This window comes from Pan paniscus, chromosome 10 (genome assembly GCF_029289425.2).
Source record: "Pan paniscus chromosome 10, NHGRI_mPanPan1-v2.0_pri, whole genome shotgun sequence".
In the NCBI taxonomy this organism is placed as follows: Eukaryota; Metazoa; Chordata; class Mammalia; order Primates; family Hominidae; genus Pan; species Pan paniscus.
The window spans coordinates 39,523,403-39,538,603 of NC_073259.2; the positions used below are offsets into that span (position 1 = coordinate 39,523,403).

The following is a 15,201-nucleotide window of genomic DNA, read 5'->3' on the forward strand; positions in this document are numbered from 1 at the left end:
GTATTTCTGATCTGAATCTTAAAGGATGAGTAGGAAAAAGCTCTGTCATCTAATCGTAGGAGGGCATTAAAGACAATACACGGAGGAAAATACGTGAAGAGGCAGAAGCAAGAAAAAATTAAATCTATGCAAGAAACTGAAAGAAATTTAATGTGACTGAGGCAGAGTCTTGATGAAGGAATGAGAAGGGTTGAAACTGAAGGGACAGACAGAAGCCAGCTCATGAAAGATGGTGTGTGCTCTGCACATAGTTTGTCTACTATAAATCACTTAGACAGCTGGGAGATAGAACTTGAGACTGTCAAAGGGAAAACCATTTGTGAAGCTGTTTCTTCAGTGAACATAAAAAATGGCAAGGCCCCCAGGCAGAGGCTTCTGAGCCAGAGCCCTGGGATTGACAAAGAGGCAGAACTTCATAGACCCCGGTGTCCTTGTACATAGGGGGCCAAGAGAAGGAAAAATGTAAAATTACTCTCAGATCTCTATTTAGATAACTGGGTGAATGTCAATACTGTTAATCAGAATGGAAAATGGTGCAGGAGGAGGAGCAGGTGACGGTTAAGATGTGGGGAACGTAGGTGAGGCCAGTTGCAACCCCTAGGGTTCATCAGTGCATTACTGCCCGTCCATTGGTGGATATTAATGTTCAGGAGAGGGGTCTGGGCCGGAATGAAGATGTGGGAGCCAGGAAGTGTGACTCCAAGAATGAGTCACACAAGAGAGTTTGTAAGAGGAGAGAAGAAAAAGGCTAAGAATAGAACACTGGAGAATATCAAAGGGGCAGGCAAGGTGAGTCAAAGTGGGACTGAAGGGTGGTCCAAAAAAGGAGAGAAAGAAAGAAAACCCCAGCACCTCAAAAGATGAGTGGCTCTAACAATGTCAGAGCCCACCAAGATCAGATAAGATAAAGGCTGAAAAGTGGCGACTGTATCCGAGTACCTTGGCAAGGATGTATCTCAGTTCCAGGGATGGTGGTGCAAACATTACAGGGTGATAAGAACATAAAGCAAAACATGGATGTTGAGGCCAAAAAAAAATGGAGTTGTTTTCAAAAAGCTTGGTTGCAGAAGGATTGGAAAGAAGCTAGATAGGGAGAGTATAAAGGGAACATTTTGCTTATTTTTAAGATGTCTGTATGTTGAAGGAAAAAAGCCAAGAAAGTCTCACAATGAACCACACAACAGGAGAGATGGTGAGAGCTCAGATGGACTGAGTTCCCATGGAGGTGAGAGGTAGACATCCAGAGAACAGGGAAGAGCCCCAGAAAGTTGACCCAGAAAGTGGATCTGAGCTATTCCTGTTCGAATTTCACAAGTACCCTGGGTCACACTGTGGAGATGAGAGTCAGAGAGATTATGTGACATGCCAAAATCATTCAGCCTCTAACTGGTGGAGCACAACTTTGCTTCAATCCCATAGGCTAGGAAGAGCATGCTTTCTCTACCAGGACAAAGTCCCCTGCTACCATCAATTGTCCCTTCATCTGTCTGAGATCCTTGCCCACTGTGTATCCCCTCAAAGCAAGACCACAGTCTACTCATCTTTATCTGTCTGGGTCCAGCACGGTGTCTGGCACAGACAGGGCACCTCAGGAAACAAATCTCAGTCCATTTTCACCAAGGTCCCAGGAACAGGGCAAAGGCAGGCTCCACTCCATGGAGAGAAGACATCTCAAGGAAGTAACTGGCTTTGTGAGGAGCAGAAACTAAGGTTCCAAGTTATCCTCAGCTCCCCAGCTTGGGTCTGGAATAGATGGAGGAGGGAGCTGACCAGTTTTGACACATGTATTCCTCACACGAAACCTGTAGGATTAAAATGATCATTTCTCACCATCAAATGCAAAACAGCTGAAGTGGAACACAAGAGCTGGAGTCAATAATACTGTATTGAATTTGGGATTTTTGCTGGAAGAGCAGATTTTGGGTGCTCTTACACATACACACACACACACACACACACACAGAGAGAGAGAGACACACACACAAAAGGCTAGTTATGTAAAATCATGGATGTGTTCATTTGCTTGATTATAGTAACCATTTCACTAAATACATGTATATCAAAACTTCATGTTACACCTTAAATATTACTATAAAATAAAAGAAGAGAGAAAAACAATTGAAGGGGGGCAGGTAAATTGCCTCTCTGAAGGCCACACAGCTAGTAAACAACAAAATCGAGTCATAAACCCACATCTCCAGGACTTTCTGCCATTTCAAAGCAAACACAAGTCCGCAGGAAGGGATTCTGAGGCAGAGAGAAGCACCTTTGGATTCTCCACTTCTCTGGATTATCCACACCACTGGCCTCCCTCCCCTATCTGAAGGGCAAACTAGGAACTGACTTCATATTCTGGTTAACTTACCAGGAGAATTTTCTGGGGTAGAGGATCATTAGCTGGGACTGAAGACACCCTGGTCAGGGCCTACTGAGGCTGGGAAGCTCTGGTTACCACATGGAGACCCCTAGAGAGGACATCAGCCTCTCTGGACCTTAGTCAGGTGGGATCCCCAAATGCTGTGAGGGCAGCCCCCTAGGGTGGGCTTAACCCACTCAAGGGAAGCCTCACCCACCCCCACTCTCTCCTAAGGAGGCTGGATCTGATATCTTGGGCCCCCCTTCTGTTTCCAGGTGGAAGGAGAGCCTTCTGGGCACAGCCCTCCTGCCAGGGCCCTCTCCAGAAACCTCTCACAGTCTTCCCCAGGACCCCAGATGCAATCAGAGATGGGAGCCCAGGGACAAGTGAGATGGGAAGGGGAGAGGCAGGCAAAGGATGCCAGTCAGGACAGTGCCAACTCCAGAGCTGCTGTCCAGGACCTACCTGCAGGGAAGGCGGGCACCAGCCAGCCCCAGCCAGCCTTTGTTGACTTAACAGGTGGCTCTGAGGTGGGAGAAGAGGAGGAGGAGAACACACCACTGGAAGACTGGTTCCCATTGGTCCCTGTCATGCTTTAAAAAAGGCCCAGAGAGGCAGTCTTGACACCCTAGATCCCAAGATCTCCAAGGATTTGGTGGCATACCCACTCCAGCACACAGAAGCATGAGGTTCATGACTCTCCTCTTCCTGACAGCTCTGGCAGGAGCCCTGGTCTGTGCCTGTGAGTATGGCTCTTCCCCGACACCCAACCATATAGTCCCCTGAAGACTGGGCCCTGCCTTCATTTCCCCTTCCCCTCCTCGCCAGAGGCAGTTCACCCAAGTCTGTCTCTGTAGCCCACTCCTGCCTCCCACTAGGTTCTCCACACAGGGACTCTATGGTCAGAGGAAGCCAGGAGCCCTGTGGCCCCAGCCTGGCTCTCCATTGCCTCTCCTCTCAGTCTGTGATTGGCCCACTCTGCTCCAACCACTCTGGCATTCTTTTTCCCCTCAATGAACCAAGCCATTTCCCACTGCCAAGACTTTTGCACATCCTCTTGTCTTTTCCCCTGCCCATTATTTCACCCACCCATGTCAACCTCCCTCCTACTCAATTTCCAAGTGTCTGCCCTGCTAGCTCTCTGTGTCCATGTATTTCCTCACAGCAGCCTTGCTGAAGCCCCAGAATCATTTTGGCCCCTATTTTGCATTTTCTTCCCTCCTGTATTTTTCCTTCCTAGCACTATCACAAATGTAATTAAATAATTGTTTATGTAATTATGTTAATTCCTCCAAATCCCCCATTGACTGTCAGCTTCCCCGAGCAAACACTATCTGTCTTCCTCACAGCTGTATCTCTAGCCTCTAACACCATGTCTGGTGCATAATGCGTGCTTCATTCATGCTTTTGGAAGAATAAAGAAATGGAGGGAAGGTCCTTCTGAGGTCATTCTATCGGGTGACAATCAGAACAACTCCTGCCCTGTCACTAGAGCAGGTGCTGTGGTCATGCCCTCGTGGTCATGTCCCTTCAACTTTCATTATGAAACTTGGACATCTAAGACATAGAAGAGAGTCAGAGAATGATTCCATTTCCATAGGGATGTTCTGAGTAGCCTAGGTCTAGGGAGGATAACAGAGAGAGGGATTTGGTTGAGATACCAAAAAGCATTTCTAGTGGGCCCCTTGTGTAGCAGAGATTTCTCTCCTGTCTGTCCACTGCCACACTCCTGAGATTAGAGGCCTGGGAATTCTAGGCAGCCCTGGCTGGATACAGCTCATGCAACTGTGCCCTACTTGACATGGTCACTGTTCCCTCCTTTGCAGATGATCCAGAGGCTGCCTCTGCCCCAGGATCGGGGAACCGTGAGTCCTTTCCCTTCCTCCTGCCCCAGTCCTGGGTGGGAGGGTTAATGACTTGGGATATGAGCGGAGGAAGTCAGAGAAGCAGAAGGGGGGTCCAGGGGAAGGAGAGTTGGGAGGCCGACTTTTAGGAGACATGGAGAAGGGAGACTTCCTGAGAGACTCATGCACAGGAGAAGGACAGAGCATGGGGGAAAGGGTGGCCCTGTCTGGAAGTAGAAGTGGAGTAAGAAAAATGGGAAAGAAAGGAATACTTTTCTTGAGCAAGAGGAGGAACTTCAGATTAGATGGGTTCAGAGGTTTTCATCTGCCCCACCTTCACCAACAATTTCCATTCAAAAACCTTTCACGTGGTTTCCCATTTCTCATCACGAAACTCTCACCTCCTAGCCTGACATTCAGGGTATCCATGATCTAGATCCAGGGTACTTTTCAAATATAATTTCCCTAGACTCCACTGCTTGCATTCTCCACATCAAACGTTATACATTTGTTTCATCAGACAACATGAGTAACTTTCTACTACCCAACGTTCCTCTTCCTGGGTACCTTTTCAACCCCTACCTGTCCATGCTCTAACAAGCTTCAAGTCCCAGCTGCTCTCTGAAGCCCTCCCTGCCTGGTGTGTATGGTGCCTCTGTCCCAGTCTCTCCTTTCATCCCTCCTTCTTCTGGGCTTCCCATATATAGCAGTTTTGTCTCTTTTCCTGGAAGCCCCTGAGAGAGAGATCTAATTCTCATTCATTTCTACTTCCCCAGCCATGTACACACTCTGGATAATTAACGGCAGAAAGATAAACTGTATTTCCGCACATCTTCACTGCACTGCGAGCCCCAACCACAGCACACACCTGCACCCTCCCTGCCTTCTCACATACAGCCCAGAGGGAACACCGGGCACCTTGGTGTCTTCTCAGATGCCCCTGAAGCGTTTCACACCAATGCAATAAGAGAAGTTTTGATTCTCCAGATAAACAAATGGATTGTTTACAGCTACAGAAGCCCCCTTCAGAGACTGCCAAATTTCTGTCCTCATCCACCAACCTGCCTAGAAGAGAGAAGCTAGTGCCCTCTGCAAAGCCTCCCCACACTAGGGGGCTGGTATAAGGGATGAAAACTAGGGGGAGTCTCTTTAAGGTGATCTTTCTGCCAAAATGACTTTACTTTTCCCTGAACCATAATCTACTCTAGAAAAGGGCCCTGGAGGAGCAGGAAAAGTCTTGGAGGCAGCAGGAAAAAAGCTTGAGGGATGCTAAAGAACCTAACACATCATGAAAGTCAAGCTCTAGAGGAATTGGGAGAGAGGGAGCTATCCTCAAGCCAGACCTTGAGGGGGTAAAAGCACCACCTGCTCCCCGACCAGGGTGGAAAGAGTGAAATAGCTATTATTCCTCTCACTCCCTTACCCTTGCAGCTTGCCATGAAGCATCAGCAGCTCAAAAGGAAAATGCAGGTGAAGACCCAGGGTTAGCCAGACAGGCACCAAAGCCAAGGAAGCAGAGATCCAGCCTTCTGGGTAAGCCTCTGTCCCAATGCCTGGTATAGAATTCTGATGCATGAAACAGCAAGATATCTGGGGGCCAGTCTGCACTCACAGGCACAAGCACAGGGACACAGCTACACCCATATTCCTAGGGAGGGCTTGGGGTGCACACCTGCTTCTACATACAGGGTTTCCGGGCCATAGGTTTTGCAGCTAATACTGGCCTACCAACCTTCCCATGACAGAGAAGTTGGTTCCTTCAGCAAAACCACTTCACCTTAAGAGTGCCCATGGTGCCTAGGAAGCGGGGAACTCTCCTACAAAGGAAGTAGTTTTTCTGCTTCTATGACCTCTTCTTTTCTGAATCCACCCTAGAAAAAGGCCTAGACGGAGCAAAAAAAGCTGTGGGGGGACTCGGAAAACTAGGAAAAGATGCAGTCGAAGATCTAGAAAGCGTGGGTAAAGGTGAGTATGTCCCCAATCCTCCCTCAGGACCAGCCTCAGTCTCCACCCCTTGCATGAGATCTGAAACTGCCACAGCTCCCCCATTGAAGACCCCTCACTTTGTGCTTTCAAATGTCTCCAATTCCTCATCCAGATTTAAATTGCCATTCTTGTCTAATATTGATACTTCCTGGGGTCTAACTTGCTTTTTTTTTTATTGCTCTTGCCCCCTGCCCCTGCCAAGGTGGGGAAGAGAGGTAGGTCTTTGGGGCTCCTGTGAATCTAGCCTCCATCCCTCTGACTTCTGTGTAAGCACCTCCAGGCCTCCTTTCCCCTTCCCCTTCCCCTACCTCTCCTTCCCCAATTCCCTGGCTCTCTTTCCCTTCCTTTTTTCTTCCTATCCCTTTACCCCATTTCTTTCTGTGGCTGTCCTAGGAGCCGTCCATGACGTTAAAGACGTCCTTGACTCAGTACTATAGCTGTAAGGAGAAGCTGAGAAATGATGCCCAGGAGCAGCAGGCTTTACATCTTCAGCCTAAAACCTAAAAAAAAAAAAAAAAAAAAAAAAAAAAAAAAAATTTAAAACAGCTATTAAACTGAAAGCATCTGTAATACTTGGAGTATGTGTGTGTTTTCCTTAAGAAGAGATGGGGTAAGAAACCTGGCCAGGAGCCCAAAAGGTTGGAAGAGCACTCCATGAGGCTTCAATTGGCACCCTGGCCCTTCCTCCCGAAACACAGTTTCCAGACCCAGCCTTCCCAGAGAGCACAGCTCCAGCAAGTTCTTTGATTCATGCCCAGCCCCTCGCCCATATCTGCAGGGTCTAAGCCTCAAGTCCCAAACTGGTTGCCTCTTTATCCCTCATTCTGCCTGCCCAATGCCATTTTACTATGCATCAGTGTTGAGTGGGACTTTTCTCATTGCCCTGGATTTGGCTCTAGGACCCACAGCTAGAATCATAGACCCCCCAAATACCCCACATTCCATGGAGAACTTCTGACATCTGGAGCCTGCCCACCACCCTGGGACTTCCTTAGAGCTAGAAAAGCCAGCCCAATCCCAATCAATCACAGAACTATCATTCTCTACCCTGTGGAGAAGAAGAAAAGTGGAATCATCAGGGTCACTGGCTCTGTGGGGAAAGCAGTGCTCATAGCAAAGAGATTTTTCTTGAAGATCTCCATGGAAGAAGGGAGGGAGATGCTTCTTCTACCCTTCAAGTCAAGTGAAGGGCTGTGGAAATCACTCCTAGATTGAAGGTTCCAGTCCAGGAGGAGACAGGCATCTCCCCCACCAACCTCCCATCTCCAGCTGAATGCACCCTCTAGACTGACCTGAAGCTGCCCAGACTGGAGCACAGTAGGACAGCTCTTGAGAAAGCCGTGTCCCCAGACATCAAGATTATATTAATTAGGGAAGGCTAATCTACTATAAACAATAATCCAAGATATAATTGCACAAACATGTACAAGTCAAGGTGGTTTGCTCCAGATTTGGGGGAAAGAGGCAATAGTCTGTCTTCTCCACAGAGTCGCTTAAGGATTCCAGGATGCCAACAGCCCTGCCATCTTCAATATCTAGCTTCAAGATCATTCTGTCATCTTTATCACCATTCCAACTACAGAAAGGGGGAAGGAGCATAGAACAGATTGCTTGGAGGTTTGTATGAGCTATACTAGCAAGTTATATAAGAACCCACTCCCAGTGGCCACACCTAACTGCAAGGACTGGAAATGCCTAGCAGTAGGATGGTCAAAATGAATGTTTGTCTCCCTGTAGCAACTTCTGCCACAGGGCAAAGTGAACAAAAAGGTGGGTACCTGTTTATCGTCTGACATTTCTAGAAGCAAGAAGTTTTTCATGGTAGCCCGTGGAAGAGATGCAAGAAGACACTCTCATCCAAGCTCCTGAGGCCACTGAAGAGCAAGGAAGAGAACTTAGGATTCCCATTGCTCTCATGAGTGCATTTAGAAGAGGGATCGAAAGCCAAGAAGCTGCACTGGGGGCTTCCAGGCTGGATGGGAGGAGGCAGAACCTGGTGAGAGGGTTGAGAGTGTGGGCCACTGGCCCAAAGGAACTGCCACTCTTTGAGGGTTTCCACAGCAATGGCAGGGCTGGGGTGAAGCTAACCACCAACTAACTGGTGACCACCACACCCTGCATCAGTGGAGGCCTCCAGAGGAGCAGAAGAATGGAGACCAAGCCAGGAGGAGATCAGGATTTCTCCCTCATTGACTGTGATCAGTGACCTTAGAAGATCTCTGTCCGCCCCATCCCACCTCGCCTGAGATCCAGAACCAGACCCCACCCCTTTTCATGTCTCTCCAGTGAAGCATACGCTGGGGAAAGGAAAGGGAGGTAAGATTTTATACTGGATGGACTCTCAACAACCACAAAGAACTAGAATAAATGGAATCCTCTAAATTTGTCATCAATAAATGGGAAAGGGAGATTTAACAACACATACAAGATGCCTCTCAATTTAGGATGAGGTTACAGCCTGATAAACCCATCATAAGTTGAAAATATAAGTTAAAAGTATATGTAACATACCTAACCTACTGAACATCATAGCTTAGTCTTGCCTACCTTACACGTGCTCAGAACACTTACATTCACCCAAAACTGGGCAAAATCATCTAACACAAAGCCTATTTTCTAATAGTGTTGAATAGCTCATGTAATTTATTGAAAACCGTAATGACAGTAGAAAACAGAGTGCTTTTATGGGTACTAGAAGTATGGATTCTACTGAATGTGTATTGTTTTCTCACCGATGTAAAGTCAAAACATTGTAAGTCAGGGACTATCCGTATTTGGGAGCACTGTTTGAAGAAAAACAAACTCCACCAAGTCCTGCCTATTCAAGAAAATATTGTTTCTAAAAATAAACCCACAAGCATCAGGATTTGTCATCATAATGATGATCAAGGGGCTGGGCACAGTGGCTCACGCCTGTAATCCCAGCACTCTAGGAGGCCGAGGCAGGTTGATTGCCTGAGCTCAGGAGTTCGAGACCAGCCCAGTCAACATGATGAAACCCCATCTCTACTAAAAATCAAAAAAAAATTAGCTGGGCGTGGTGGCGTCTGCCTGTAATTCCAGCTACTCAGGAGGCTGAGGCAGGAGAATCACTTGAACCTGGGAGGCAGAGGTTGCAGCAGTGAGCCGAGATTGCTCCTTTGCACTCCAGCCTGGGTGACAGAGCAAGACTCCATCTCAAAAAAAAAAAAAAAAAAAAAAATCAAGGACAGCCATTTCTAAAGGGGTCTTCTGTTATGTATATTAAAAATTCAAATCTAATTCTCAAAATGTTAAGGAAAAAGCAAAGAGATGGAAACGAAGGCAGAGCATGATAAAGCAAGCACAATTAAATCTTGACATTTGGGAGCTCAAGTCCCCATTGGATCTAGAAAGAGGATGTGAAAATTCTTTGTACTATTTTTACAAATCCTCTGTAAGTCTGAAGTTATTTCAAAACAAAAAGTAGGTAATGCATATGTTAATTAGCTTGATTTAGCTGTTCCACATGCAACCATATTTAGAAACATCACATTGTATGTGATAAATATATACAATTTTCATTTGTCAATTTTTAAATTAATTAGTTTTAAAATAATACAAAGTAAAAATATTAAATGAAGTGTTCTGAAATAATAAGAAAATTAGGAGTGTTACAAGAAAATCCAGATTTCCAATTTTCCTTGAAGAATTAGAATGTCTGGCAGCCATCGGCTCAAGGCAGAGGCAGCTGACCACTTTACAAAGGGCAGGCCACTCCAATTTGCCCCAACTCTACCACTTCCTCCTGATTTCCTGCACCTGAGAGGGAAGGACAATTACTACTTATCATCGCACCTATGCTGCCGTTTGCCTTGTACCTGGACTGCCTGGCTCATTAATGGTACCTGCTTGACTCCTGTAGGCATTGAAATTTGCAACCCTTAGCCCTGACCTTTGACCCCAAGTCCCTTTCTGGACATTGCCAGATGAGGTAGCTAGACCCCATGGGAGCCATGAGAATCCTTTTTGCTTAGACCACAGGCAGGAAGAGGGCCCGCTTATTGGTCTTCTTTGTGGACTGTTTCACAGCTTCCTGGAGCTTACCCCTTCACTTGTGAAACTAGAGATAGAAAAAAAAAAAATCCTTCCCCTTAAGGTCTGGAAAAAGCTTTCCGAAGATGCACATAACATGCCCTTTTTTTCCTCTGGGCCAAGTTGGTGTCCACTAAACCTTCCAAAATCAAAATGCTGAAGGGTACTGTCCTAGTTAATTTTATATGTCAACTTTGCTGGGCAACAATGCCCAAATATGTGGTGAAACATTATTCTGATGTTTTTGTGAGGGTTTTCTTGGATGAGATTAACATTTAAATTGGTAGACCTTGAGTAAGGCAGATTGCCCTTGAGTAAGGCAGATTGAAGGTGGGCCTCATCCAGTCAGTTGAGGCCCGAATAGAACAAAAGACGGACCTCCCCTGAGCAAGAAAAACTTCTGCCAGAAGGTGACCTTCAGACTTGAAGCACAACATCAGCTATTTCCTGGGTCTTCAGCCTAACACCCTTCAGACCTGAACTACAGCTTTTGGACATGCTAGCCTCCATAATCACATGAACCAATTTTTTAACATAAATCAACCTCTCTCTGTTTCTCTCTCTCTCTGTCTCAATCTCTCTCTCGATATATATATATGTGTGTGTGTGTGTGTGTGTGTCTGTCTATAAATATTCATACTATATATAAATACATATACATACAAATACACACATATCCAATTAGTACTATTTCCCTGGAGAACCCTAATGAATACAGGTACCAATTAGTTAAACTAGAGAAACGTAATGTTACAGAGTCCTCATATTTATTTTAAAATGGAATTTAACATTCCAGCAAGGAGTTGTGGTTGACAGCACAGACTCTGAAACTAGGAAGCCCACGCTGAAATCCAGCTGTGCCACTCACTAGCTGTGTTATCATGGGCCAGCATCTTAAACTGCCTTTGCCTTAGTCTGCTTATCTAGAAAGTAAGAGTATTAATAGTACTTTATCTCATTGGGTTGTTAGGAGGATTAAGTGAGATTAAAATGGATAAAGCTCTGAGAATAGTGCTTGGCACATACTACATGCTGTATGTATGTTAAAGAAACAGAATTCACATTTTTAAAATTTTTTCACTCATTGCTTTGTCTTTTCACCTCCCCGATGGCCAAGGTGGAAGATCGGAGGCATCACAGGAGTGTGGCAGAGCTTGTGCAGGCCACAGGGCTTGGCAGAGAAGACAAGCCATGTCGAGCACAGCAGCCAGGGTAGAATGGCCCTCGGAGATCAACGTGTGCCTGTGTCTCCAATGCAGGAGCAGTCTACCCTAAATAGTCCATGTCAATTCCTCCCTTTGGAGTCTCTGCTTCCCCACCAGCCCCCAGAACATGGCCTAACACACAGGGAGGGGAATGAGGAAAAGACATTCATCACAGTTCAGACAGGAAGTGGTGTATCAGTGGAGAGGTCCAAGTAGAAAACAAATGGCACACTCAGGAGGGCTTATATATATATATAAAATACTTTAAGTTCTAGTGTACATGTGCACAATGTGCAGGTTTGTTACATATGTATATATGTGCCGTGTTGGTTTGCTGCACCCATTAACTCATCATTTACATTAGGTATTTCTCCTAATGCTATCCCTCCCCCATCCCCCCACCCCACAACAGGCCTCGGTGTGTGATGTTCCCCACCCTGTGTCCAAGTGTTGTCATTGTTCAATTCCCACCTATGAGTGAGAACATGTGGTGTTTGGTTTTCTGTCCTTGTGATAGTTTGCTCAGAATGATGGTTTCCAGCTTTATCCATGTCCCTACAAAGGACATGAACTCATCCTTGTTTATGGCTGCATAGTATTCCATGGTGTATATGTGCCACATTTTCTTAACCCAGTCTATCATTGATGGACATTTGGGTTGGTTCCAAGTCTTTACTATTGTGAATGGTGCCACAATAAACATACATGTGCATGCATCTTTATAGTAGCATGATTTATAATCCTTTGGGTATATACCTAGTAATGGGATCGTTGGGTTAAATGGTATTTCTAGTTCTAGATCCTTGAGGAATTGCCACACTGTCTTCCACAATGGTTGAGCTAGTTTACACTCCCACCAATGGTGTAAAAGCATTCCTATTTCTCCACATCCTCTCCAGCACCTGTTGTTTCCTGACTTTTTAATTATTGCCATTCTAACTACTGTGAGATGATATCTCATTGTGGTTTTGATTTGCATTTCTCTGATGGCCAGTGATGATGAGCATTTTTTCATGTGTCTGCTGGCTGCATAAATCTCTTCTTTTCAAAAGTGTCTGTTCATATCCTTTGCCCACTTTTTGATGGGGTTGTTTGATTTTTTCTTGTAAATTTGTTTAAGTTCTTTGTAGATTCTGGATATTAGCCCTTTGTCAGATGGGTAGATTGCAAAAATTTTCTCCCATTCTGTAGGCTGCCTGTTCACTCTGATGGTAGTTTCTTTTGCTGTGCAGAAGCTCTTTAGTTTAATTAGATCCCATTTGTCTATTTTGGCTTTTGTTGCCATTGCTTTTGGTGTTTTAGTCATGAAGTACTTGCCCATGCCTATGTCCTGAATGGTATTGCCCAGGTTTTCTTCTAGGGTTTTTATGGCTTTAGGTCTAACATTTAAGTCTTTAATCTATCTTGAATTAATTTTTGTATAAGGTGTAAGGAAGGGATCCAGTTTCAGCTTTCTACATATGGCTAGCCAGTTTTCCCAGCACCATTTATTAAATAGGGAATCCTTTCCCCATTTCTTGTTTTTGTCAGGTTTGTCAAAGATCAGATGGTTGTAGATGTGTGGTGTTATTTCTGAGGCCTCTGTTCTGTTCCATTGGTGTATATCTGTTTTGGCACCAGTACCATGCTGTTTTGGTTACTGTAAGCTTGTAGTATAGTTTGAAGTCAGGTAATGAGATGCCTCCAGCTTTGTTCTTTTTGTTTAGGATTGTCTTGGCAATGCGGGCCCTTTTTTGGTTCCATATGAACTTTAAAGTAGTTTTTTCCAATTCTGTGAAGAAAGTCATTGGTAGCTTGATGGGGATGGCATTGAATCTCTAAATTACCTTGGGCAGTATGGCCATTTTCACGATATTGATTCTTCCTATCCAAGAGCATGGAATGTTCTTCCATTTGTTTGTGTCCTCTTATTTCATTGAGCAGTGGTTTGTGGTTCTCAGGAGGGCTTTTTTTTAAAAAAGGTTCTTTAAGGAAAAATGTATCTATTATTTACAGAGATTCAAGTAAGGACTAGCAACAGCAGGAAGTCTGAAGCAGCGTGTTTTGGGGGGGGTGAATAATGTCACCTGACACCGAGAGATGGCGCTCTGAAACAGGGACCAGACAGAAGCTGCAGTCAGAGAGAAACAGCCATTGCCACACCATGCTGCATTAAGTATCCGTGGCTGTAAAAATTATTCAAACATTTGGTGGCTTCATACATGATTTCTTATCCACAGTTGTTATGGATCAGCAGTCCAGGTACAGATGCGCCCTCAGACACAGAGTCTCTAATGAGGCTGCAGTCAAGGTATCATCGAGGCTGCGGTCACCTCAAAACTCAGCTGAGGAAAGACCCACTTCCAAGCTCAGTCACATGGTAGCTGGCAGGGTTGAGTTCCTCACAGATAGCTGGACTAAGGGCCTCGGTTCCTTACTGGCTACAGGCTGGAGGCTGTCCTCGATTTCTTGCCACGTAGGTCTCTCCACAGGACAGCCTCACACATGGCCACTCACTTCATCAGAGCAAGCTGAGAAGATCCAGAGACAGAGTGTGTGTAAACAAGACTAAAGTCATAGTCTCAGAACTGACTACCTCATCACTTTGCCATCTTCTATTTGTTAGGAGTGAATCTCGAGACCCAGCCCAGTTAAGCAGAGGAAATTACAGCAGGGCACCAATGCCAAGACGTAGGCATCACCAGGAGCTATCTCTGAAGTCGTCCTACCACACATGCCAAAGCAAGAGAGGGAGCAGGAGGAACAAATGCCTTGATCTCTCCCTTTTCCCACCCTCCCATCTCCCACCTGTGTCTTCCATTGGCCAAACTCAACTCGAAGCTAGAGGGCATGGGAGCCCAGGTGATACAGCCCATAGAGGCATCCTTCCAGACCAGTGCAGAGATGAGAGAGAATAAACCTGAGGCAGAGGGGAGAGAGGTACAATGAGCAGCCCATGAGACAAGACACAGATCAGCGAACTGACAGTCATCATGGAGGTCAGATAACCTAGAAAACAAGACATCACACAGAGCAGCCCCTCAACCATATCCATGAGGTCCGTCAAGACATTGCACAGAGCAGCCCCTCACCCATATCCATGAGGTCTGCCTCTTTAATCTATGCACCCAATTCTTTCCCAGGCTCTATAATTTGGGGTAACATTTCTCCGGGCCCTGTTATAGAATAATGAAAATTTTCTATAAAACGAATGTCCTTACTTTCACCTCATCCCTATTTATGTAAATGCTTGCCTCTTTAATTACTGAGGCCAGGAGGAAGATTTGGGAGAGGAAAGGGCTATGCGGTGACATTTGGAAAGACCCTGCTCTGTGACAGTTCTAGTGTTGACGCCAAAGTTCTCATTTCCTCTTAGAAAAGTCTTGTGCAAATAGCATAATTTGCTCCTGTTGACTTTTTTAATGTGCTCATGGAGACTGCTCGGGATCTAGATCTGTTTGGGATCTGCAGGACTTCTCCTTCTGCAGTGTACACACACGTGCACACACGTATGTGCACATACCCAGGGCACTGGTGCCATCAAAACTTTCTCTTGTTCTTCAGCCTTCCCCATTCCAGGTAAGGCCACCACCACCTTCAAGGCTCCCAGGCCCAGACCCTCAGGCAGGTAGCAATTGCCAAGGCTTTAATGTCCCACCCCATTAATTTTATCTTCCTTTATCTCCTGAAAAGATTAATGCTCTAAACCCTGGCACCCAAAACACCCTCATGTTGAAAACTCTTCAATACCCCCTTCTCACACTCATCTTCAGAGCTA

General features: G+C 45.6%; 1 protein-coding gene across 2 annotated transcripts; it reads left to right on the forward strand.

The window, feature by feature from the left end:
* Positions 1 to 2,978: 2,978 nt before the first annotated feature.
* DCD (dermcidin) lies at positions 2,979 to 7,189 on the forward strand. 2 transcript variants are annotated; one of them, XM_003807560.5, is made up of 5 exons: positions 2,979 to 3,098; positions 4,183 to 4,221; positions 5,632 to 5,733; positions 6,076 to 6,165; positions 6,580 to 7,189. In XM_003807560.5, the coding sequence occupies exons 1-5, from the start codon at positions 3,041 to 3,043 to the stop codon at positions 6,621 to 6,623; spliced, it is 333 nt and encodes a 110-aa protein (XP_003807608.1). In that variant the 5' UTR covers positions 2,979 to 3,040; the 3' UTR covers positions 6,624 to 7,189. The 2 variants fall into 2 exon arrangements, with proteins under 2 accessions (XP_003807608.1, XP_014202631.1); XM_014347145.3 differs by lacking the exon at positions 6,580 to 7,189 and adding an exon at positions 6,389 to 6,405 and having other exon boundaries at positions 3,041 to 3,098.
* Positions 7,190 to 15,201: the final 8,012 nt, after the last annotated feature.